This window comes from Echinops telfairi, unplaced genomic scaffold (genome assembly GCF_000313985.2).
Source record: "Echinops telfairi isolate 266 unplaced genomic scaffold, ASM31398v2 ScPeMD7_7457;HRSCAF=8495, whole genome shotgun sequence".
Lineage (NCBI taxonomy): Eukaryota > Metazoa > Chordata > Mammalia > Afrosoricida > Tenrecidae > Echinops > Echinops telfairi.
This window is the reverse complement of record NW_022111357.1, coordinates 37,161,465-37,187,716: the sequence shown is the minus strand read 5'-3', so window position 1 is coordinate 37,187,716 and position 26,252 is coordinate 37,161,465. Positions and strand designations below refer to the sequence as shown.

The following is a 26,252-nucleotide window of genomic DNA, read 5'->3' as shown; positions in this document are numbered from 1 at the left end:
TGCCCATTCGCGGTTGGTGTATCTTCTTTGAGCCTCCGTGTGCTCATAGATCATGGGATGGACGTATTTATAATATACGAGGGTAAGTAAAAAAACTGGCCACAAAACACATTGAAACACGTCTCTGTGATCAGTGGGCGGCTACAGACAACCTCCCTCGATCACCCTTGTCTCAGTCCTGTTAGTGCCCCGCCCAGCAGCAACAAGCAAAGGCAGGGTCACAGCTGCCTTGCCCAGTGAAAGTCAAGGCAGAGGTCAGCTCAGAGGGTTATGGTGCCTGTTGTGGGAGATCCTAAGGGGCAGTCCTGTTCTTGAAGGAATAAGATCATCAAGGGGCCTTCTTAGGAAGTTTTCAGAAAATGGGAAATGCATTGGGGCGGGAAATAACTTGGAACGTTGTGCTAAGAGATTATTTTTGTTTTTCATCTGAACACACCACCTGCTCATTCTTCAAGGATAGCAAGGACTGTCCTATGAGTCTTTCCTGGGGAACTTCATCCCACCCACCTTACAGCCCTTCAGACTTCCTTTTATTCCCCAAACTCAAGAAATACTTAAAGGAACACAATTTGAGTGCTGCTGTGACCTGGTGTAAATGAAGGAGCACAGAATTCTTCGAGGAAGGGTCAAACCACCTTCACAAGGATTAGAGACTTCCCAAAAGACCCAGCTTCCTACCCCCGAGTCGACTCTGACTCACAACCACCCTACACTTCAGAGTCAAACTGCCCCTGTGGATTTCCTGGGCTGCCGATCTTTATTGGAGAAGAAAGCTTCATCTTTCTCCCAAGGAGCGGCTGGTGGTTTTGAACTTTCTACTGTGTGCTTCTCAGTCCAACTTTGATGGAGGATATGTAATAACCTCACATTTTGGTACTTTTGTTTAACAGGGATTTCTATGATTTATAGCCATACTTTTGAACTTACCCTAAATCCATCCATCCATCTACACACTTTTTTTTTAGCTAAATCAAGATCACATTATATCTGTTACTCGGCAGCATGGGCATCTTTTCATGGTTCTCTATACAGACTCTGCATTTGATTTTGCAGGTTCCATCAGCATTCCATCATAGGGATACACCTTCAGGTCTCCTGTTGGCAGAAAGAGCCCTGATGGCAAGATGGGTTAGGTGTTGGGCTGCTCACTGGGTGGTCAGCACGTCAAGCCCATCAGCTGCTCCAAGGGAGAAAGATGAGGCTGTTTGTTCCAATAGAGATTTACAGTCTTAGAAACCTTCTAGAGCAGTGGTTCTCAACCTTCCTTGTGCTACTGCTCTTTCATACAGTTCCTCATGTTGTGGTGACCTCCAAACCATAAAATTATTTTTGTTGTTACTACATAACTGTAATTTTGCTACTGTTAGGAATCGGGCAACCTCTGTGAAAGGGTCGTTCGACCCCCAAAGGGATCTCGACTCAGATTGAGAACCGCTGCTCTGTAGGGTCCCTATGCAACAGAATCTACTTGGTGGCAGTGGGTTTTTCTGTTGACAGGTATTTGTTAAGATTGTCTCCTGTCTTTTGATGGGCCCCACATTTAAATATGAAAGCGACACTCGATTATCTCTGCAATGCACATTTGCAGTGAAAGATTTTCATTTGTTCATTCTTTGAATTGTTACAGGGGCCGTATGATGTGGTGGTGCTGCCAGGCGGGAATCTGGGTGCACAGAATTTATCCGAGGTAAACGCGCTGAAAGGCAGGCTCGGCAGCTGCTGTGTTCTGTTGGCATTGGGGGGTTCTCGCATGTTTGGGGAGGGGGCTCTGAATAAAATAAGTGAAAGGCACCAAGTGGTGTCCTAGCCTGTATTTTGTTTTTTCACTGTCTGATGACATTTCTTATGGAAGTAAGCCGAGTCGATGGGAGTGATAAACAAGAACTGGGGACGACGATTTCCCCTCGGCAGCGCAGAAGGGTCTGATTGTACACTGTGTGCTGGGTTGCGCATAGAAAGATGAGAGATCGGCTCTCTGCTCACAGAGCAAGAGCCGGGAGAGGAGAGTGCTGGAGTTGCCTGTTTGAATCAGAAGCGGCACCAGAAGAGGCCGGTCCTGCTTCGTCTTAGTCTTAAGTGCGGAGGCCCCAGCAGATGGGTTCCCTGCTAGTGCAAACAAACGGTTAATAGTCTCGGTGGCCAACCAAAAGGTTAAAGGCTGAACGTTCCCCAGATGTCGCAGAAGAAAGGCCTGGAGATCAAAGGCCCGTAAAGCAGCCATTGACAGCCCTATGGGGCAGTTCTCTGACACCCGTGCAGTTGAAGTCAACTTGGGGGCCACTGGTGCTGGTACCACTTGTGGGCGTTGGGGGGTTGTTTAGGAGAGGTACCAGAAGACCCTCTGAAGCAGGAGTCAGATACTGAGGATGCTGCTTTACCCCACCATCTGAAAACGCCCCCCACCCCAATTCCTTCTCCCATCACAAAGGTCAAACGGGCCCAAGGGAAATTGATTTTTTTTTTTCAATTCAAAAATTTTAAATGTGAAAAATGCCCTGTGGGGTTAAAAGGATGTAGAAACATGATGAATTGGATCAAGTTTTACATTACTGACTTTGGAATCTGACTAAGAGCAGCAACAAAAGCAGACCGGCAGTCTGGTGGTTGGAGTTCAGCTTTGCCTTTGCCTCCCCCTGCAGTCGGCCGCCGTGAAGGAGATCCTGAAGGAGCAGGAGAAGCGGAAAGGTCTCATTGCCGCCATCTGCGCAGGTAAGGAAGGGCGGGGCCTGCCTTGGGCGAGCGGGGCATAGCTTTTCCTCCTGGGGTGACTGGGTGGCTTGTGCTCTGAAGTGGTCTCCTCTTGACACAGCGGAAGCTGTGTCTCTCTCAGCGTGTCCAGTGCCAGCGGCGGCCTGAAGTAGGTGCTGTTTGAGAAACTAGCATAATTGCCCCATTTTTCTGCCTGTCAGCGCCTTCAGGCTGCCTTCTGTGAAACTTAGCATTTTCTGTGTTTGGTTGACCTCAGAGGGACAGAAGCCCGTGGAATTCAGTAAACAGCGTGTCCCAGCACATCTCTGTGCCAGCCCGCAGTCAGCAAGAGCCCGCCTGGCCCGCCAGAAGCGGGCAGCCCTGCCCGGGGCCTGACCCAGGCACAGAGGCGCCCCTGGTGCTTACCCTCACCTTCCTACCAGGAAGGCACCGCCACTCTGGTACCTGCCAACCCCCTACACCAGACTCACATCGCGTGGTGCTTCATCGATGCCCCCACAGCTTTAAAACAGAATCTTCTGTTTCCTGATGTTGTTCTGTTGTTGTGGCGTGTCTATCAGATAATCTTGTTGACGGTAGTATAGTTGGTGCTAGTTGTTTGTTCCTTGCCTCATTATGTGTTTGGCAAAACACAAAGTGAATGAATGGAGAGTTTGAGAAAACAACATAGGTGTGCTGTCCATTTGAAAAGACTACTCTGAGGAAGAAGAGGAGAGGCTGGGGTCCCAGGGCTTCTGACCCGAGTTCTTTCAGAGGATCGGTAGGGTCAGAAAGGGTAATGGGCAGACACCCTGTGCCTCTTCGCCCCTTCCTCTGTGCGAGGTGTGGTGATGCCAATGTCGGGGCTTGGCGCGTGCCCTCTTGTGTCTTCAGTTTTGTGTCCGTTTAAATTTCTGACGTTGATGAGTGTGGCCCACGTGGTAGTCACCACAGCCCTGGATGGGGACAGAGTCACAGGTCTTAGGAGTTCACCTGCTGCCCTCCCACCTCAGCTCACGACCTCGTTCTTAGGTTCTTTGGCCAAAGGAAGAAAGTTAGGTGCCTTCGTTTCTTATTGTTGCCAGAGCCAGGCTCGAGACACGGCCTGCGCTGATAGAGCCTCCCTGATGGGTGGACCCTTTACGCAGACGGGCTCTCTCTGCAGCTGTGTTGTTCGGGGCCTTTGAGCCTGCACCCACTCCCAGTGGCCTTCTGTGCAAGAGAACAAAGCGTCGCCGGTCCTGCAGCCTCCTCCCCTTGCCCTTATGCTTGAGCACTGGTGCGGTCACGGGTTTAACTCACTGGGGGCTGACGGGGAGCAGGGGCCAGTTCAGTCCGTAACGTAAGACCGTGAGGGTTTGTTCTCTCAGCAAAGTGACAGCGCCAGGTCAGTCCTCTGTGTCACTCAGGCAGCAGAATTAGCACTCCCGTCCGATTCCCTGTCCTGCTCTGGGGCGAGCCTGAGTGTCCGTCAAGGAGCTTAGTCCAGGCGGCATTTGATTTCTGCCTTTGGAAATACGACAACGTTCTGACGAGGTTTGTGCTGTTAAATCTACAACTGCACTGTTCTGTGGGCTGCACCAAAGTAGAAAACTGTCTCCCAGTAAATTGAGTAAGTTGTAGTAACTTGGGTGTGACAGAGAGATACAAGAAAGGAGCAGAGGGGTGCTGGGAGAGGCTCAGAAGTTTTAAACTGGCAAATGAAAAGTAGGATGAGTCTTTTTTTAAATTAAAGCTGATTTTGATGACTTCTTATATCTAATGATTTACATTTTTCTGTCTGTTTTTGTCTAATGACTTTTTACTGGACTTAAAAAATTTTTTTTCATGTACTCTATTTTACAGTTTTATTAGCATGTGAGTCATATACTATCTAATTCGATTGTCTAGACACATTGAAACGAGTTGTGCAGTCATCATCACACTCAGTTTTAGAACGTTTTCTTCATTCTTGTACTCTGATTAGCTTTCCATCCCCTCCCCCACCCCCTGCCATAACTCTAAGAACTATTAATCCAGTTACTGCCTCTAGAGAGTTACCTATTTTGGGTTTCATATAAAGAAAAACATAACAACCTCTTCCCTGACAACAATAACAAAATTAAACACTGGGAAACCTCAATCCAAAAGAAAGCAGAAAATAAAAACTAGAACGAATTTAAAATAAGTAAAAAGTTAGAACAAATGATAAGGTGTTACATTTTAATCTAATTATGTTAGTGTTAATCCACTCCCCAGTGTACTGTGTCTGATAACAAGGCTATTCACATCCCTGGTCAGTGGTCAGAGGGGATTCTCCAGAGGACTTAATTTACATGGGGACGTTGCAAATTGATTCGGGGCTTTCACTGTCATCCATAGACTTCTGCAAACTGGGTGCTTAGAATTTAAGCTCTAATGCAGTTCCCCCCTCCAGTCTTGGATTTTATTCTTGACAGTTCTTGGATCCCATAGTGCTTCTTCCATGTAGACTTAGCAGATGGCTACTTGTTTTAAGACAAGCTCTTAAGACCTCAGACATTATTCTTTCCTATAGCCACGCATCAGAGAAGTCAGATTATTTTATCGTATTGTCGAGTTGATTCCAATGTACAGCAGCCTATAGGACAATGTAGAAGTGTCCCTGTGAGTTTACAAGGCTATACATCTTCATGAGCACAGACAGCCTCGCCTTTTTTCCTGTGGAGCAGTTGGTGGGTTTGAGTCAGCACCTTTGTAGTTAGCCCACCCAGGGCACCTTAGGGGTGTAATTAGGAGTTGAGAACTGCTCTATTGAACTAAAAAGAAGAGGCATAGCCCCTAATATTGAGTGTGCGAGAAAGAGACATTAAAAGGGAGACTCTTACTTGGGAGTCAAACAAAATAAGAGCCCCTTAGGTCTGGAGAACGAGCTCTGTGGCCTAGGGATTTACACACTGGGCCTCTAACCACAAGGTTAGCAGTTTGAAACCTCCAGCTGCTCCTCGGGAGAAAGCAAGCTTTCTACTCTGGGTGAAGTTTTACAGTCTGGAAAACCCAGAGGCAGTTCTACGCTGTCCTCCAAGGGCGTTATGAGTCGGCGCCCACTAGGTGGCAGTGTTCATGTGTTTGGTTTGTGTTGGTCCTACAGGGAGGAAAGTGGAGGAGCATTTATTTGCCTGCTGCTCTGGGTTACGAGGTAACCATTCACCAAGGTGCACTGCTTCCCTGTGCGAAGTTACCACACGGTGGCACTGTGGTCCTCTTGACAGAGCAGAGGGCTTTGGTCCACTTTCTCCTGGGAGACCAGGAGAAAACCCCTTTACTTCTGCAGAGCTGCCTGTGGAGGGCAGACTCCACTCGACAACATACCTATCAATCCGAGTTTCAAAAGGTTTCCAGTGTTTTGTGCCCTTGAGTCAATTTTCCATTCACTGTGAGGCCACGCATCAGAGTAGAACTGCTTCCCGGGGTTTCCTAGACGGCCGTCTAGCAACTGAGCATGCACTTAGTCCCGGCATCACTGGGAGCATTTAGTTATCTCTGAATTATCCAGACGCCTGAGCCTCAGAAAGCAATAATTATGGGTGCACTATGCAGACAAATGCCTAAATCCAACAATAGGATACATTTCTTAGTATTCCTGCCGGCAGCAGTGTCGGCCCCTAGTGCCTGCTGTCCTAGAGTCCATACCTTGTGATCCTGTAGGCCAGCGGAGAACTGTCCCTTGGGGCTGACCGCACCTTACCTGGTAGATTCAAATTGCCAGCCCTTGAGTTAGGATCTGAGCACCTAACCACTGCACTGCCCAGCCATAATTACCTGGAGGTAGGAGCTTCGAAGCTTATTTTATTGGCTCTCCTCATCTGTAGGTATTTGTTTCTTGGTTCTTACACTCTTAATTAAGTAAGAATTAAAGGAAGGTATAATTTATGTATCTCTTTGAATAGAAATTGATGGATTATATTTATATGATTTTAAAGCCTTTATATAGGAAAATTTGAACAGTTTGATGGACATAGAATTCATATATCATGCAAGTCAACAGTTTAGGCATATTAAAGCATTGTTCAGTCATTACCACAATCAATTTTAGAACATATTCTTCTTTCTTGTACTCACTATTAGCTCCCCAATTTCCCCAACCTCCCTTGCTCTTTGTAATGAAAATTGCTACCATTCATAACTGTCTTGTCTATGGTGAGTTGTCTTGTATGCAGTATAAAGGTAGAGTGGGAAGGACCTAATTGTAAGTACTAAATTAGTAAAACTCTTAGGAAAACATGTAAAGGCCTTGCTTTGGGCTGTAGTTACCTTATAGTGGGTTCTTGGCCACACCACAAAAGCATCACTTACAGAAGACAAGACCGGTAAATTAGATTCCACCAAAATGCAGAATTTTGCATCGAAGGACTTGCGTCAGCAAAGTGAAGAGACTACCAGTTGGGGAGGAAACTTTAGGAGCCTTGTATTGGGCAAGCATTTACTATGCTGTTGTATAAAGAACCCCTACAATGTAACAACAGAAAGAGAACAACCCAGTTCAAAATGGGCAAAGGACTTGAGTCGATCGTCCACTAAAGCAGCTAATGCAAGTAGCCAACGAGCTCCTAAAAAGGCCTTCCCTGCCACTGGTTTGTTGTTAAGTACCCTGGAATCAGGTCTGCGGAGAGGAAACCCTGCTCACTCCCGTGCGCCATCACTTGCTGAGTGTTGCGCTGTGGCTGCGTCGGCTGCTGCAGCCACGGTGGGGTCCCTCTCATTGAGGCCCTTCATCGTCCCTCGCCCGCCTGTCCCCAGCGCGATGCCCTTCTCCAGGGACTGGTCCAAAGTACACGAAACGACAGCTCACTGCACGTGCTTCTGAGGCGCGTTCTGGGTGTGCGTCTTCCCACCCAGAACTGTTTTCCTGCTAGCAGTGCAGCGTATGTGCCGTCTTCTTGGACCGCGCTCTCATTCTAGCACACCAGGTCTTCCCTGGCCCTTCAGCGTTTACATGCATTGGGGATTGAGAATGCCCTGGCTTGGATCAGGTGCACGTCAGCCCTCCCTGGCCTCTTAACTCTTTACTATTTAAAAGAGGTCTTTGGCAGCGCACCTGCCCCGGACAGTGTGTACGTCATTTGATTTTTTTGACTGCTGCTTCCATGAGTGTCGATTGTAGATCCAAGTGAAAGGACATTTCCTGACATTTTCCTCTTTTCTGTGTTTATCATAGTCATGATTATTGCTCCAGTTGTGAGCATTTTGTGTTCTGTATGCAGCAGGTATAATCCATATTGAGGGCTGCAGTGTTGGATCTTCACCAGTAAGTGCTTGAGGACCTCTTTGCTTTCAGCAAGCAACGTTGTATCAGTCTGCCTGTGCAGGTTTTCAGTGAGTTTTCCAGCCGTTTTATTGCTTTGTTCGTTGTATGCTCCTGCTTCCCCGGGGATTTGCTCTGCATCCAGAACGAATATGTGTGGGGCACAGATAACCCTGCCACACGCCTTCCCTGACTTTTAGATCATGCCATATCCTCTTCTCTGTTGAGTGGCGGGCTTTGGGTCTGTGTTCCGTGTCTGCGGGAGCACAAGGAAGTGGTGTGCCATTCTCATTCTGCGCCGTGTTGCCGTCATTTGTTATGCTCCGCACAGCTGAGTGCCATGGCCTAGTCAATAAAAGACAGGTAGACATCTTTCTGGTGTTTACTGCTTTCACCAAGATCTGTCTGGCATCAGTACTGATGTTCCTTTGTTCCAAGTTTTCTTCTAAATCCAGCTTGAATTTCTGGCAGCTCCTCACCTGTGTATTGCTTGCATCTGTTTTTCACTTCTGTTCAGCAAATTGTTACTTAATGTTTAATATTAATGATACTGCCTTCTAATAGATCCTCTTTGTTGGGATGGGAACAGATATGTTCTCTTCCAGTTGGCTGGCCAGGTAAGCTGTCTTCCAAAATTCTTGGCATAGACGAGTGATTGCTTCTAGCATTGAATCAGTTTGTTGAAACATCTCGGTCAGAACTTCATCAGTTCCTGGAGTCTTGTTACTTTGCTAATGCCTTCAGTACAGCTTAGATTTCTTTCTTTAAACTCTCGGCTTTTCATCTACTTCCTGAAATGATGGGATGCTGACCAAGTCTTTTAGGTACAATGACTGCATTCTTCTTCTGTCTCCTTTTCTATATTAAAAAAAAAACCCTCCTTATTGTGAGTTGGATGAAGGTTTACAGAACCAATCCGTTTTCCAGTCAATAGTCCACACACATTTCACTTCCTCTCATTGATGGCAATCACCGGGCGCAGCGTTACGTGTCCTGCTCCCTCCCTGTGTGTCCTGTGCCCGTCCCTCCCCCTCCTCAGACCCTCTGAGCTTTGTCCTGGGGTAAAGGTTGCTCTTGTGATCCAACATGATTGGTGATTTTAAACTGTGTGTGCCTTGCAAGCGTTATTGTCTCCCTTACAGACCTGCCTGTGGCTGGAAATTGAGCAGTGGGACTTTTCAGACCTGAAGGGGTCTAGGGGCTCTAGTCTCAAGGGGTCCACCAGTCTCTGTGTGACCAGTAAGCCTAGTCTTTTTAAGGATTTTTTTATTCCGCAGTTTTTCTCTCTCTCAAGGACCGAATGTGATCCCTCTCAGAGCAGTTGGTAGTAGGATCTGGGCACCATTTAGTTCTCAAGTCTCGGGGCTGCAGAGACTAATGCTGTGGGGTCCGTTCGTCCATTGACTAGTTGTCTCCATGTGTCTTGAGTTTCCTTCACTCTTCTTTTCTTAGGACAGACAGAGCCCACTCGTCGACTCTAGTTGTTACTCACCAAAGGAAGATGCACAACACTGACCTTGGTGTCATCTGGGCCGGTGTGCCTTATCACCTTTGAAGTACTCTCCATTACACTTACTACATTTGTCAAATTTGTGAGTCCATTCTTGGAATCATTTTTCAAACTCATCTGTTTGGATGACTGACAGCGCCTCTCTTGTTTCTTTTCTTCGCCTTTTCTACATCGTCAAATCGCTGTCCTTTCAGGTCTCTCTTCATTCGTGGAAACAAAAAGAGGTTGCATAGCGCTAGTTTAGGTGAGTCAGGTATAGGAGGCAAAAGAGACATTCTGGTTTTTGCCAAAAACTGGTGCCCTGAGATGGCTGCGTGTGGTATATTGCCATGGTAGCAAAACCAGTGCCCCGTCTGCCACACGTCAGGCCTTTTTTGTCACACACTGTTACACAGTCTTCAGAACCTCTAAATAGAAGTTTGAATAACAGTCTGACTGACCTGGGGAATGAGCTTCAAATTCACTAACCCCCTCACATAAATGAACAAACGACTCTCTCAGGCTTCATCTTCCTGTGGAAGAGCCACATGGAGCCACACTGATAGCAACCAGAGCCCCGGAGATGCTCCACCACCGCTGGATCCACGAGACTTTCCATCCACCGGCCTGTGATCGTCCTGCATTCAGCTTCATTGCATGTGCTGCATGAGTCTGAAGAAGAATTTATGGACTAGTATCAAACATAGGGGCTAATATCAAACTTAAGGACTTTATTGATGCATTAAAAAAAACTCAAGACAAATGAGCATCGATTTGGGGGAGGGGGGCGCTACCCTCTTGTCCCCTTAGGAATCTTCTGTACAGCTATTTGGCTTCGTTGTTCCTTCCATTTGCTTTAGCCACGTCATGTTCAAGAGCACGTCTCAGAGTCTTCCTTTCTTCCCCATCCTGGTGGTGCTGGCCTTGAGGCCATTCTCCAGCTCGTTTGATCACCAGGCATTAGTGGTCAGGGCATCACAGCTGTTTCTGAGTTGGTTTCCAAATTCATGTGGGATATCCTCAGGGGGATGCGCTGAGCCACTGATGGTCTGTTCACCCGGTGGTCCTGCCCTTCTGAGTGATGATACTGAGCTTCCCCATCATCTCTCTCCACAGATGGCATCAGTCACTAGGGAAATGCGAGTCAAAACCCCAGTACAAAGCTGGGATGAAAAGCCTCAAGTCTTGGCGAGAATCATTACTGGTGGGATTGTGAACTGGCTTAGATATTATGTAAAACAGTTTGGCCAGTGGTTAACCCTAGAGCCACCCTGTGACCCAGCAGGTCTCTTCTTAGCACTGGGCCCAAAAGAACTGAAAGCAGGAAAGGAAACAGTTTGGTGGCGTAGTGGTTACACATTGGGCTGCTAAAGTCATGGTCAGCAGTTCGAAGCCATCACCAGCTGCTCCTTAGGAGGAAGACTCGTCTTTCTACTCCTGTAAATAGTTACAGCCTCAGAAACTCACTGGGGCAGTTCTACCGTCTTAGAGGGTTGCTGTGAGTTGGCATGAACTCAGTGACAGTGAGAGAACAAAAAGATTGCTATTAGTTCCCCCACTGACTAGCCCTGCCCCCAGCCTCCCCTGCCATGCTTTTCCCCTAGGCAATTATTAATCCAGTCCCTGTCGCCGTAGACTTACCTACCATGGATTTCATATGCATAAAATCATACAAAACACAAACAGGAAGCGAAACAACAACAAAACTGAACAGGAAAACTTCAGTAGAAAAGAAAGCAGAAAATATTAAAAACTGAAACAACTGTAAAATGGGTCAAAAATGTGGTCAGATCATACGGCGTTACATTTTAACCAAACTACATCTGCCATAATCTGCTTTGCTCTCTAATGGCAAGGCTATTCACATCCCTCAGCTATGGCCAGAGGGGACCCACTGGAGCCTTCAGCCATGTGGCGACACCAAATCGTTTTGGGCTTCCACTGTCACCCATCGCCCTCCGCAAACCAGGTATTTACAACACAGGCTCTGGCATTGTTCCCTCTTGTTCATTTGGATTTTATTATTTACAGTCCTTGGATCACAGAGGCTGGCATACTTCTTCCATGTGGACTTAGTTGATGGCTCACTTAGATGGCTACTTATTTTAAGACAAGCCTTTAAGACCCCAGATACTACTCTTTCTGATAGCTGGGCATCGTCTGGTTTCTTTACCACACGTTGCTATAGCACCCATATCTTCAGTGATCTCTTCATAAGCCAAGTACCAAGAAGGGCTATGTTTTGTTTGTTTTTTCCCCCGGGGCCCAAGAAGGGCTATGTTATAAGAACTAATTGTTCTTTGGGACTAGAAATAAGTGCAATCCCCAAATCTAGCCATATAGCTATAATTTATTTGGTTCATTAGCATTTTATTGTAGAAAACATTATGAGCCCTCCTCCAGTGGCATCACGGACTCATGTTTATGCTGTTCGGTGTCATTGAGTCGGCTCTGATCCGTAGTGACCCTGTGCACAGCAGAGCAACACACTGCCGGGTCGCCATCCTCACAATTGCTCCTGTGTCAGCCCATTGATGCAGCACTGTGTCCATCTGTCTCATTGCGGGCCTTCCTCTTCTTTGCCACCCCTCCACTTGACCAAACATGATGTCCTCCTGCAAGGATTGGTCTCTCCCGACAGTATGTCCAAACTACGTAAGACGAAGTCTTGCCCTCCTTGCCTCTAAGAAGCACTCTGGTCTTACTTCTTCCAGTACAGATCAGTTTGTCCATGGTATTTTCAATAATCTTCTCCGGCACCACAGTTCAAATACATTTATTCTATAGTTGTCCTTCTTCAGTGTCCAACTTTCACAGGCATATGATGCAACGGAGAATACCATGGCCTGGGGCAAGTACACCTTAGTCCTCAAAGTACCACCCTTGTTTTTCCACACTCTGAAGAGGTCTTGTGCAGCAGATGTGCCCAGTGCAACTTGTCTTTTGCTCTCTTGACTTCTGCTTCTCTGAGCATTGCTTGTAGCTCTAAGCCCGACAAAATCCCTGACAGCTTCCATCTTTTACTCAGTTATCATGATGCTACCTATGGGTCCAGTTGTGAGGGTTTGGTCTTCTTGACATTGACCTGTGATCCACACTGAAGGCTGCAGTCCTTGATCCTCATCAACAAGTGCTTCGGGTCCTCACATTCAGCAGGCAGGGTTGTGTCATCTGCAGATCGCAGGTTATTAATAAGCCTTCCTCCAATCCTGTTGATTTGCTCACACAGATTGAATAAGTGTGGTGAGAGGATACAGCCCTGACACACACCTTTCCTGACTTTAAGCTGTGCAGTATTCCCCTGATCCATTCACACGACTGCCATGTACAGATTTCACACGAGCACAGTGAAGCGTCTGGAATTCCCATTCTTCTCGGGGTGTTCATGGTTTATGATGGTCCACACAGTGGAGTGCGTTCTTGTAGTCAGTGAAACTCGGGGTGTTCATGGTTTATGATGGTCCACACAGCGGAGTGCGTTCTCGTAGTCAGTGAAACACAAGCAAGTAGCGTTTTGGTGTCCTGCTCAGCCAAGATCCATCTGCCATCAGCAGTGATCCCCCTTGTTCCACCTCCTCGTCGGAGTCTGCCCTGACCTTGGAAATGTACTACTGCAGCCGGTGTCGAGGGATCTTCAGCAGACTTTTACTGGCACGTGACATCAATGATTTTGTTCTAAAGTGTGAGCATTCTGTTGGGTCACCTTTCTTTAGAATGGGCGCAGATAGGGATCTCTGCCCGTCACGTGGCCAGGTAGCTAGCTGTCTCCCAAATTTCCTGACATGAGTGAGTGCTTCCAGGGCTTCATCACCTTGCTGAAACATTTCAGTTGCTATTCCATCAACTGCTTATCTTTGTTTAATGCTTTCGGTGCGCATTCATTGGGTACCCTCAGAGCGAGCAATCCCAACAAAGTCCAACCACCACCAACTCCATAGCCTTGGCACAACAGTCATCTGCTGCTTCTCACCGGAGGGCATTCCAGCCTTAAGTCCAAGGCAGTTCCTTAAACGTGCTGTAGGTGGGTTTGAGGTAAAGCCTTGTTCTGTTGTGGCCTAAGAAGGATGTTGTGTGCCTTGAAAGGACAGAGTCCAAAGTCCCAGGAGTCTATAACGCAAGGCCTGAGTCACCACAGACTGGATAGGAACTAGGACAAAAGTGTCCAATGAGGAACATTAAACTAGAATAAAACAAACCAGCTGACTGCCGTCGCATCCATTCCCACTCAGGCCACCCGACAGCCCTGGGCGTCCTCCTCCCTCGGCTCTCGATAAGTACTGTTGAGCATCTTTTGCTTTCTCGCAGACGTACTGCCCTCCTCCCCTAGCCTGGACTTGAATTTCCAGTGAAGTTGCTTATCAATCCTGTGGGAGTGTCAGTTGGTTTGAAGTGACCTTGGCTCAAGGTTGTATGGCAGCGACTGAATGGTCTTTCCTTCTCTCCACATCTTGAAAGATGAGGTCTCCCCTATCAAAGTGGTTTTTAAGATGTGCATATGAGAGGGTGGTCTAGGGCTCGTGGGCACTAGCCAGGTTCTCTAGCTGTTGCTTGGGAGATCCGATGAGAGCAGGAGCCTGCCTGCATCTAGGTGTTTTTCCTTACGGCAGTGAACTCACACAGTGCTTGTCTTTTTGTGATTGACTAACGTCACTCAGCATAATGTTCTCCAAGTCTGTCCTTGTCATGCGGTGTCTCGTGGTTTCATCGCTGTTAAGGGATGCACAGTATTCCATTGTGTGTATGCCCGTGGTTTCTTTATCCATTCTTCTACTGAGGTGCGTGTGGGACTGTTTCTTGGAACCGATTCTTGTATACCACGTTCACTGCAGCATTTGCTACCCTAGCCAAAAGGTGGAAGCAACTTTAACATCTGTCCCCAAATCAGCGGATAAGCAGAATGGGCTCCCCCAGGGGACTATTACTTTTGATGTACACTACAGCTAGATAAACCTTCAAAACAAGATGCTCAAATAAGCCAGACCAGAAGGACAAATACTGTATGATCCTACTTCCTTGCAGTAAAGATCAGCGTTTACTAGTTGTTACCAAGGGCAGTCGACTGCTCCTTGAAAGGTCAGTGGTTCAACCCCACCAGCCATTCCAGAGGAGAAATACATGGCAGTTGCCCCTAAGGATTTACAGCCCCGGGAACCCTTGTGAGGCAGTTCTGTTCTGTCACTGCATTGGGGTTGGTTTACCAGCGGCCCGAGGGAGGGAAAGGGGCCCATTGTTTATGGGTGCCAAGTTTCTGTTAAGGGGGGTGGAGATTTAGAACAGGTAGTGCATGCTGTTGGTTGCACAATGTGATCATCATAGTTAATGTGACTAAATTGTACATACAAAAATATCGAAATGCAAATATTTTGTTATATATATTTCTGCTACAACCCCCCACCCCCACCCCAACACCCCTCGGGATAAGGTAGAGACAGACTTAGGCTGGACAAACCAGGATTGGTCTTCCTGACACCTGGCCTGGGCGGGAAGCTTACGGAATGAGATGTTGCTTTGATCTCCTGTGAGGTTGTGCTCATTGTCGCTGTGCTCCGAGGAGCCTAGAAGTTGGTTATATCATGACTTTTCCTTAAGGGTCTGGCTGGACAATGGAAGTCGCCTACCACCAAGTGTCGAGGTTCACGGAAGCCGAGAGTCACAGACTGAATCTCAGGACCTTAGCCTAGGTGGTCTGCTTACACAGCTTGTTCTGAGAGGGGTGAGATGAACCTTAAAAAATATTTCAAGAATATTTTTTGGATTTTGGGAAACCAGGTAAAATAACTAAGGAAAGCTTTAAGATAATACGGTAACAATGAGAGCTCCCAATAAAACAGTTAAAAAAAAAAAGATAAGGTAACAAGATCCTTACAACAAAACCCCTCAGAGTTTTAGCCTTTATTTGAGTAATAGTACATGCAAAATGTACCCACTCCTCACTGATGTGGTTGGGTTCTAATGACCAGGCTGTTAGACAAATTTGGCATTATCGGAGCAGGAGGCCTCCCCGGAGCCCAGACCCTCAGAACCTCGGGCCCCGCCATTCATTGGGATCTGGGCGCAGCTGCTGGCCTGGAAGCCCAGTTGGTGGCTCTGGGGCTCAGGCAGTCAGCAGGGCTGAGGGTCAAGATGGCCAGTGGCAATTGCTTCAGCCTCTCAGAGCAGAAAGGAACACCCCCACCTCCCCGCCCTCCACCGAAATCAAGAGCAAGATGTTAGTCTTCTGGACCTGGACGCTGAGGACAAGAACCTGAGGACTCAGCTCTGCTCAGAAGAGGTGCCCAGCCACCGAGGCAGGCAGGCAGGCAGGCGGGGTGTCACTCTGCTGCAGCCCCTAGACCCCGAATGACCCCCAGTGCCCACCTGGCTGCAGAACGTGGTCTCTCTAGGATTATTGAGTGTGTCGCAACCACCTCCCACACATGGCTCAGTTTGTCTCTCACTCAGCAGGAACGGGACAGGCCCTTCGCCCGTGGGCTGGGAGCCTGACCCACGTGCGTGGTTGAGCTGGCTGGGAACCCCAGGTGACTGTACAAAATAGTGAGTAGGTTTTTTGACAATGCTCATCAATATAAAATGTGAGATAACGAGATACTAAGTTAGGAGCAGGTGTGATTACACATGGAAGTGATTGCCTTTGTATTTTTTAGCACTTGTATAATGATCTCAAGTTGGCACCTACTTTTTTTTCTAACTTCATCGTAAGCAGAGCAAGACACAGATTTTCACAAACTCCCATTTGTGTGTGATTCGTTTTAAGTCATTTGAGTAAAGAGAAGCTAGGGTTTGTCGTCTCAGACTTGTAGACATTTTAAAACTCTCTCCTTGATGGCAGAGATAGTGTTCTGTTTATGTTCATCATCTCAACCTGTGACCAAGGAGCCACTGGTGGCGCAGTGGTTAAGTGCTTGGGCGAACCCAGAGTTTGGCTCAAACCTGCCCAGTGCTTCCACAGCAGAAACACCTCACAAACTGGGCCTAGAAAGCTCACAGCTGGTGGCAGCTCAGCTCTGTCACACGGGTCGCTGTGAGTCGAAATCAGCTTCATGGCCTCAAGCGGCAGCGGTGATTCGTCACCAGTTGCCATGAGGTTGCTGCCAACTCCCGTGACTCCTGTGTGTTAGGGTAGGATTGTGCCTTACAGGGTTTTCAGTGACTCTGCAGAAGCAGGTCACCAGGCCTTCCTGCTGGGGAGACTCGAACTTCCCCCCTTTCCGTTGGCAACCCAGCTTGTTAACCATCTGCACCTGGCATATTTGAATGGATAGCTGGCTAATTGAGTGTTCGTTCCTTTTCCATTTCCAAGTGGGGAAACTGTGAAAGTGGCCCATCAAATAGCAGTAAGTTGGGAAGTTCAGAGAACACGGGTTGCTCCTTAGCAGATGCTCAGTCTGGTTCTGTTCTTCCCATATAGCTCTGTTCCTCTGCTGGGCTCGCCGATTCCTTGCAGTGGCCACACAGCTCACAGACAACACTCACAGTTAGGGGTACTAGGGAAGTGGACAGGATCCGAAAGCAGTGAGGACAGAGTCACTGGTCCACAGCAGCTCCTCTCTTCAGCCAGCAGCCAAGTTTCTCAGCCTTTCAGTCACTGGCCCCTTGGTCTCTGCCTCGGGGCCCGGAAGCAGCCTGTCACTCTGGCTCGCAGTCCCCGGGTCTCGGGTCTCGGGGCTACTGCTGTGTTCTGCCCCCTGGTCTCTGTGTCACAGCCTCCGCAGCTCAGATAGAGATCTCCACGGCTTCACTGCCACGGTCCTGGGTCCCCTTCTGTGTTGTGCTTCTGAGCTGCCTCTTAGGCAGCGGGATGGCTTTTCTCTCTCAATGGTCCCCATCCCCAGGAAAACAAAGTGTAGGGACTTCATTCCCAAGCTCTAGTAAAACTACTAAGGATACGGCCCATGTGAATCCTGTCACAGAGGGTCCATCCATAGGACGGTAATTGCCTATATCAGCTGGGGTGGGGGATAGGGGGCGGGGGCTGGGCACCACCAATTTCTCCTCCTCCTCCTCCTCCTCCTCCTCCTCTTACTTCCTGCTTTGTGAGGAGAGACAGCCGGTTCCCGCCCTGTGTGTGGTCTCCAGACTCCCAGGTCAACCTTCGATGAAATGGGGACTGAAGTATTTCGAGTTTGCACCTCTGTACACGTGCTAAGATGTTCTCAGGAAGTGCTTGCTGTAGGACTTTGTCTTTCCATAAGAAGTGAGTGTGCCGTTTCAGCACCGTGACTGCTCCTTGTGTAAGAGTCTCCCGACTGTGAAGAGCTCGCTCCCAGTGCCGTGTGCGAAGCGTGGGTTTCCCTCTCTTGGCATGTAGTCAGGCCTGTCTGTCCATCTCATTTCTAGGTCCTACGGCTCTGCTGGCTCACGAAATAGGCTTTGGAAGCAAAGTGACAACGCACCCACTTGCCAAAGACAAAATGATGAATGGAAGTAAGTATACGCTTATATTTTACTATCAAAGCTTGGGTTTAGCCTTGTTTCCTGACAAGTAGAACCCAGTCCAAGGACCCCTGGTGGCGCAGCGGCTAAGTGCTCGGTGGCAAGCCAAATTGGTGGTTCAAACCAAAGCTATGGCCGCCTGATTCTGTGAAAAGCCTTAGAAACACCACGGGGCAGTTCCAGGCTGTCCCAGGGGTGGCCGGGTGTCAGCATCGACTGCACTGCAGCAGTGGGTTTGGTTTGTAACCTAGCTCATATAGCTTCTCCCTGCAGCCTCGCCTTTTCCTTGAGTGGTTTAATGGGGGCTGAGAAGAGGTGCCTGCCTAATCCCGGTGCACAGCAGTCTCCACCATTGGCCAGCCGGATCCTGCCACAGGTGGAAAGTGGCCCCTATCTTGACTGTGCTGCTGGCGGCCCAGGGAAGCATCTGAAACCCCGATGGCCCCGTCAGAAAGTGCCCTCCGCCCACAGCCTGAAGACAGGCCTGCTGTCTCCACTCAGAACACCTGTGCGTCAGGCACGTGTCTGCTGTGACGTGCTTTTCTTAACAACTGTCCACCAGACATTGAGTTTTTGTCCACCACTTTAATTGTATAAAAGCAGTTTCTGCTCACGGTTCAAGGTCAAAAAAACCTTCAAGCCATATGAGAGAGGGGAAAAGTAGAACGGAAACCTCCCACTCTTTATACTTCCCCACCGGCCTTCTCTGTAGCTCCTGCTCCAAGCTGCTTGTGTCGCAGTCCGGCATTCCCTCCACTCATCCAGCGTCTTTTTGTTGTTGTTTCTTTGGCCCAGTGAGGCTTTGAATGTGGTGGACACGCCACAGGATGTTCTCCGACCTTCACTCTCACACGCCATGCTGCATTGAGCCTCTCTGCGGCTCCCGGTCTAAAGGGCTGCCTGTTGCATTGTGCTACATGATCGTGAACTTTACCTGCAGTAGTATTGGCTTCAAAATGGTAGCGTTTTCAATGGTGCAAAAGTGACTAAGTGTGAATACTGTGATCTACTGGGGAATTGATGATTTTTTTTTTGATTCCGGCATTTCACTCACTCACTGCTATCCAGTCGGTGCCGACTCATCACAACCCCGTAGACGGGGGAGCTGCCCCTGGGAGTTTCTGAGACTGTCGCCCTTGACGAGAGTAGAAGGCCCCACCTTTCTCCCGGCTTTGACCTAGGGGAGAGCTTTCAGAGGGCCCAAAAGAAACAGGAGGAGCAGACCCCGACGTGCTTTAATCGTTCTGAAAGAGCTAAGCTGAGGCTGAGCACGCTCAGGCAGTAGCCGAAGGTTTCTCTGGCGCTGTTTCCTGTGAGCGCCCCAGAAGCAATGAGGTGGCTCAGGAAGAGAAGCCGACTGGATGGATGACTGTCCTGGGCAGAACTGTCACAGTCACTCAGGAGCGTCACCTTGGTGGAAAGTCACAGTCCTCAGTGCCTAGCAGGGCAGGTATTCCCATCTCAGCACCTCGGATGCTGAATTGGGAGGCGCAGGGCCCATGATCAGAGACGGGGTGCTCAGAAGTGAAGCGACTTGCCCCAGAGTTAGGCCAGCCTCAAACCAGCCCAGTCTTCTGCCTCCTCGCAAATCACAAGGGTCTCCCACACAGTGAAGTTGCCAGGCTCGGCATCGCATGGAGCCAGTCCGTCCTGTTACACAACATATGGTTGGAGAGCTCTCCCTCTGTAGAATGCTATGAGAAGGGGAGCTGTAACCGCGAATCATTTCCTGGTTGAGGCCCTTCTGCTTGTCTTCATCAAGAACTTAATAGACGAGTAAGAATCCCCCAGCCCCACGGATGAGTAGTCCAGTCTTGTCCTTCCTCAGCTTTGAAATTCGCTAAGTGGTAGCTTGCTTGAGTGTGCCGCAGAGAGGCTGCCCTCACCACGCCGCTGTCCACTGCCCCTCTTTTATCTAACATCATTCTCCTGATAACCCCTTAGGTCGAGAGCCCTATTCTGTAGAGGAGAAGACTCAGTGTTGGACTGCTACAACCTAGCAGGTCTGGGATTCGGATCTGGGGTCAGCATACTTTTCCTATAAGGACCAGATAATAAATATTTTAGCTCCATGGGACTTAATACTCAGCAGTGTAGCTCAAAATGCAGCCACAGATAATATGTCAACACAAAAGCATGCCTGTGTGTCAATAATACTTTATTTGCAAAAGCAGACAGTGGACTGGATCTGGCTCGGGCTGTTTTCGGACCCCTCTGTCTACAGAAGTTTTTCCCAAAGCAAGGAATTACCGCCCCCTGGCGGCCTTGGGACGATGGGGGCGGGGCCTGCAAAAGCAGTTGATTCAGTGACTTTATCCTGGATTATGGGCTATTGCGCAAAACAGTGTTTAATTGCAGTGGGAGGACACTGAGTAGTTTTTTTCTGCGAAGGGGGCCGTGGGCCAAGTAAGTTTGGGAACCTGTGGTCTGTCACCTTCCTGTTCCCAGGTGCTTTTCACTCGGAGACAACTGGCTTTGGGGATGTTTGCTTGACGTTAATACGTTTTAAAGGCCTCATGCAATTTTGAATATGAAATTCACCACTACCATTCAGTTGTGGTTTTTTTAAACTTTCTGTTGTGAATTGCGAAGGTTTTCAGAAGAGACCCTCGTTTTACATTCGCTAATTCAGACTCGTATTGATGGACTGACACGTTACCCTCCCTCAGTGTGCCCTGCCTTTTCCCACTTCCCTCCTGTGTGCCCGGTCTCTCTCCACTCCTTTCCTAACCTTCTGAATTTTGTCTTTGGGTGAATGCTGCCCTTTTGACCTGAAATGGGTGATTAGTCTAACATGGGGGCAGAGGGGGAACACAGTCCAGGCATGTGGACAGTCGTATTTGGGGTCCTGCTACCCTGTGCGGCCCGTAAGCCTGATCTCGTCGGATTTTGAGCCCAGTTTCGCATTCTCCTCTCACTCTACTCAGAACCTTCGCGTCTGATCCTCTTCGGGGCAGGTCATACTGGCAGCCGGGCACCATTGAGTTCTGGTCTCCAGGATATGGAGACCGGTGTTTGCTGTGTCCGTGAACCCACTGGACCAATGGTTTTCATGTGTCTTTCGTTTTTTGTCACTCCTCCCTCTGCACGGGGAGACACCAGCAGTCAGTTGCACCTGACGTGGTTATTCACAAACTCCTAAGCCCCCGGCTGCTCCTCACCACATTAGGCTGTAGAACATTATCTTTGTGAAGGCTGGTGTGCTGGTTAACTTTGGTGTGCCCTGGGATTGTGGTCCCAGCTCCGAGCTCCCGGAAGGTATTTAGTTATGTCTAAGATTTCATAACTTGGTCTCCGGTGTGCTCTACCACATTCATGATAGATCTACAGGAAAGGTGTACATAACATGTACAAATAGCCTCTGTTAAACCTAGATGTATGTATGGGTATGTTCCCACGTGCCCTCACCCACTGTTCACCGTGCCTCTCTCTCCAAGCATCTGCTCAAGATCTCCCCGCTGTTGCAGGCTTGGGTGTATAACGTATTTGCCTCTGTTGTCTTTAACTCGTGAAACTTCTGTGCCTTCCCTGGCTCCATCTGTTTTCTCTAGCCTCTCTGATTGTGTATTGCCTTTTCCTTTGTCCGTGTTAACACTTAGCTACCCTCGGACCTGTGGCTTCCCTTATTTCCCTCTCTTCCCACCCTGGGAACCATCAGAGAGGGTTTCTTTAGTATGAAGATGTCCTTTTGACTTTTTACGAGAGCAGCCTCGTACGGTGTTTGTCTTTCGTGGTTGACAAGTTGTGGCATCAAGTCTTCCTGCTCACTGTGTTGTGAGGCCGCCCGTTGCTGTGCCAGCTGCGTGTCTCTCCCGCAGGTGGGCTTTCAGGGGTCTGTGTCTGCTGTCGTGAAGAGCGCTGTGGTGAACATGGGTGTGCGTAGAGCTGTGGGGGCCATGGCTCTCATTGCTCTAGCTAGGGTATCTACTACTCAGTAGAGGGGCTGCAGGGTCCAGGGTGAGGAAAGCACCGTGGCTGCCCAGCTGACATTCCCACCAGCTGCAGATGGGGTTCCAGTCTCTGCACCCTCCCCAGCACGTGTGAGGTTTTATTTTGTTTCTCTCGGAACTCTGCGGTCAGTGCTGGGGCGAGGAGCTGCCTCCTTGTTTGGATTTGCACCCGGAATGGCTAACGATCCCCAGCATGTCTTCATTTGTTGGCCGCCTCCATGTCTTCTTTGGTGAACTGGCTGTTCGTGTGGCTCTGCCCATTTTTAAACGGCATTATTTGTCTTGTTGCGGTGTTAAAATTTTGTATAAGTTTTAGAGAGCAGTCCCTTGTTCATAGGTCGTCAAAAAAATTCTCTCAGTCTGTGGGCTCCCTTTCTACTCCTTTGGTGAACTCTTTTCATGCACACAGGTGACTCATTTTTAGGTGGTCCCAGCATCTAGTTTTTCTTCTGCTGTTTGTGTGGTTTTCATTAACAAATCAGTTGATTTTGCATTTGAATTCTCTCACCCTGTTGATTTACCAAGATGACCTTACCTTGTGTTTCTTTGTTATTGCCACTAGATGGAGGTAGTTGATAGGTGTGAACATTTTACTTTTCCGGCCTGAATTTTGGGGAAAAAACTATGAAACCCTTAAACCTCTCTGCCAGTTCACGCGCCATCCATAGTAACTAGTCTTTCAGCCACCAGGGCCCTGGTGATTGAACCGCTTAACAGTGGCTCTCCTGGCTCTCGCTGCCCCAGTTGGGACTGTTCATGGCACACTGGAGGACCAGCCTAGCCGGTTTCCTGGTTTTGCATCTAAAATGACCTTGGCCTGGTTTAAGCAGCAGGAAATGAGGTTAGATGATGAAAACCTGCCCCATGGTGCAGGCTCCTCCTCTTCGCCATAGGAGCATCCACTTGAAATGCTTAGTGCCCCTCTTCACCTGTTTCAGCAGTGACTTGACTTCTGTCGATGAGGAGTCATAAATTACTGTCGGTGTCTTTGATCAGAGAAGCCCTGATGCACAGTGAGTTACACTTTGGCCTACTGACAGCAAGGCCACGGGGGTGACCCCGCCATCTGCCCTTGGGCAAGATGAGGCTTTCTGTTCCTTTAAAGATGGACAGCCTCTGGAACCCAGCGGGGCAGCTCTGCTGGTCCCTGCTGGTTCCCTTGGAGTCAGAATCAGATGGACGGCAGGAAGGCTGTGTGGTCTTCCTCGGCTTTGAAAGGGCTTGGACACTGGCATGCTGTTTCTGAAGTCGGATGGTCCAGCTGAGCCCTGTGCTTCTGTCCCAGGGGGCTCTCTGGGGACTGTTTCTGTACGCAGCCATCATTCATGGACTTGCTGAACCCTTCTGAGTGCCACTGGGCTCGGGGACTAGAAATGGAGGCACCCTGCCAAGTTGTGCTGGATTTGGGGGTGTGTGAATCTCTTGGGGGTGCATCTCTGCCTGTTGAGTTCTGCCTTCAGGGACTGATAAGTCAGGACATGGCACGATGTCAGAGGCTCTTAACCCCTTTCCCTTGTCTCTTCCTCCTTTGGTGTCCCCAAGTCAGAGAGGGTGCTACTGTATACCATACACCAGCAGCTAGGACAGACACCTGGGAGTCACCCTTGAGGCCTCCCCATGCTGCACATGGGCTCTGCACACTTTCTCCCTAAAACACCTTAAGCCTGTTTCCGCTTCTAGGCCACCATCACCCTCTGCCAGCCCTCCTCTCCCCCGCCTTCTCTTTCCTTGGACAGCAGGCTCTCAGTGCCCCCTTCTGGCCCTTCCATACCGTTCTCCGTGCAGGAAGCCAGGCCCCGGAGGGCCTTGAGTGCCAGGCAAGCTCACCCCAGGTGCTGGGCAATGATGGTGAAGGCCTTGCCCGGGGGTGAGAACTGGATCTGTTCGTGTGCCGCTCAGGAAGGTTACCATTGGGCAGTGTGGAGCGTGGCCTACATGGGCAGAAACAGAGAAAGCCGTCATGGTGCGAGATGTAGCCCCTCCGCTGAGGCTGTGGAGGTGTGGAGAGGGGCGCTGGCTTCAGGAACACTGGCTGGCCCAGGCCTGCATTTGCCCAGCCCTTCAGGAGCCACTGTTTGGCGCAGGCAGGCGGGTGGTGGCCCTGCCATTGATAGGGTGGACCATATGCAAGGAAGCCAGCAAGGTGCTTGCAGATTGCCTGAGAGGGAGCTGAGTAGGGGCGGTGATGGAGTAGCACTGGAAGGATGGTTAGGAACTGAGAACAGTTTAGAAGGGAAGGTGACTCGGAGATGCCTGCTGAGGGGTTGACAGGGGCCCGGAAATTACAGGGAGGTTCAGGGTTGGCGGAGCTTTCTGGGCAGATCAGTCTGTGTAGCTCCTCGTGGTCCGGGAACGAACATGGGGTGGCAGTGCCAGTGGCAGGCGGGCCGGGGCCTGGGCTGCCGTCCTGCGGCAGTGGATATTGAATGGAGCATGTCTGATGAATGTCTGGTATTGGGGAGCCCCTTGGGGAGGCCCCTGAATGGACAGGAGCAGAAGTACATGTCTTGTTCTTCTGTTTGCCCTTTGGCTGAGCGTATGTCAGCACTCGGCAGCTAACAGAAAGGTTGGTGGTTAAGACCCACCCAGCAGCTTCACGGGAGAGACCTGGTGACCTGCTCCCATAAAGATTCTAAAGAAACTCAACTGCCACTGAGTTGGTACCAACTCATGTTGACCCCAGAGGGCATGTTAGAACTGCCCCTGTGAGTTTCTGAGACTGTAACTCTTGACAGGAGTAGAAAGCCCCAATCTCTCTCCCATGGAGCGGCTGGTGGTTTTGAACTGCCGACCTGGTAGTTTGCAGCCCAACCACATACTCACTATGCGAGTAGGGCTTCCCCCTAAAGATTACAGCTTAGAAAATCCCGTGAGGCCGTTGTGCTCAGTCATACGGATTGGCTGTGACTTACAGTAGACTCAACACCCAAAGACAAACCTTTGCTAAAAAGAAGCAGTGGGGGGCCGCAGGAGGAAACAGCCCTTGAGAAAGTGAATGTGGTTTCTGCCTACACACACACACACACACACACCTACACACCTCCAAACATTGTACTATACATTTTTTCAATATTTCCAGGACAGGAGCAAGTCTGTGTGCGCTTGCCGGTCCATGAACACAGGCCAGTCCCACCTTCAGCCGCTGGTGCTGACAGAAAGGCCACAGGGACATTTGCCATGTCCTAGAAATGTGAGGGATGGGCCCTCATTCTGACCCCTCCCTCGGCACGCTGTGCCAGCAGGTCCCACATCCCGCCTCCAGCTTCCGTGGGCAGGCTCCCTTGCTTCCTTCCCAGTGTTGGCTTCCCTCCGCCTCTGCTGACACAGTTTGGTACAGCTCTTCATGCAGGGCTGTGAAGGGCTTGGGTGCCGGAGAAATGCTGTTGAGTGGCTCGCTAGCTGGTTTGCTTTTCATGCATCGACGTAAAAGCAGTAATTGGCTGTAAGTGAATTGCTCAGCGGTATTGTTGTCCAGCCTGACCTACTGGGACATAATTTTCCAAATGTTTTGCTTTGAAGATCATTACAGCTACTCGGAGAACCGTGTGGAAAAGGACGGCCTGATCCTCACCAGCCGTGGCCCCGGGACCAGCTTCGAGTTTGCGCTCGCTATCGTGGAGGCCCTGAATGGCAAGGAGGTGGCCGATCAGGTGAAGGCCCCGCTGGTCCTGAAGGATTAGAGCCGCGGTGCGTGCTGGTGCGTGGGAGAAGCGGGCCGGCGGCCCTCTGCTCTCGAGAAGAAGGGCTGCTTCCAGTAATGTACTTGGTGCAAACCCTGTGTCCGTACATTTCAGAGCCTTGCCATTGTAGAATAAACAGGACACCTAGCAAACGATTGATCGTCGCTGCTTTCGTCTTTCGTCCGTGGAGCCCAATGCATGATCAGCCCCTTTGCCACCGTGGCTGTTTGTGAGGTGCCCATGAGTTGGCTCCAACTCATGGCAACCCCGCGTGCAGCAGAGCGAGCCACTGCCTGGTCCCTACGCCATCCTCACAGTGCTTACTGTTGCAACCGCTGTGCCAGTCCATCCTGTTGATAGGCTTCTTCTCCGACCCTAGCCCTCTGCTCTAATGAACAGAATGCCCTTTTCCAGGGACCGGTCTCTCCTAATAGCATGTCCAAAGGATGTAGCAGAAGTCCCACCGCCCATGCTTTTCTAAGGAGCACTCGGGCTGTACTTCTTCCCAGACAGATTGGCTTGTCCTTCTGGCAGTCGATGGTGCTCGTAATATCCTTCATCAGCACCACAGTTCAAGTGCATTGATTCTTCTCGGCCTAACTTATCCCTTTTTCTGTCTGTTGATACAGCTCCTGAAATAAGAGAATTGTGGGTGCATGTCATATGGCAAGAAGGAAAAGTCTAAAAGCAACGATTTAAGCGGCTGGTGATTTTTGTCCCCCTTCCCTCTCATGAATCGTATTTCTCCT

General features: G+C 49.5%; 1 protein-coding gene across 1 annotated transcript in view; it reads left to right on the top strand.

Moving 5' to 3' along the window:
- PARK7 (Parkinsonism associated deglycase) overlaps nucleotides 1-25,658 on the top strand; it is a 31,009-nt gene extending 5,351 nt beyond the window's left edge. Inside the window, exons 3-6 of the mRNA XM_004705192.2 lie at nucleotides 1,628-1,687; nucleotides 2,640-2,709; nucleotides 17,778-17,864; nucleotides 25,343-25,658. Of these exons, the coding sequence (XP_004705249.1) occupies nucleotides 1,628-1,687; nucleotides 2,640-2,709; nucleotides 17,778-17,864; nucleotides 25,343-25,503 (378 nt within the window). The 3' untranslated portion in view covers nucleotides 25,504-25,658. The remainder of the gene's footprint in view (nucleotides 1-1,627; nucleotides 1,688-2,639; nucleotides 2,710-17,777; nucleotides 17,865-25,342) is intronic.
- The last annotated feature ends 594 nt before the right edge of the window (nucleotides 25,659-26,252 follow it).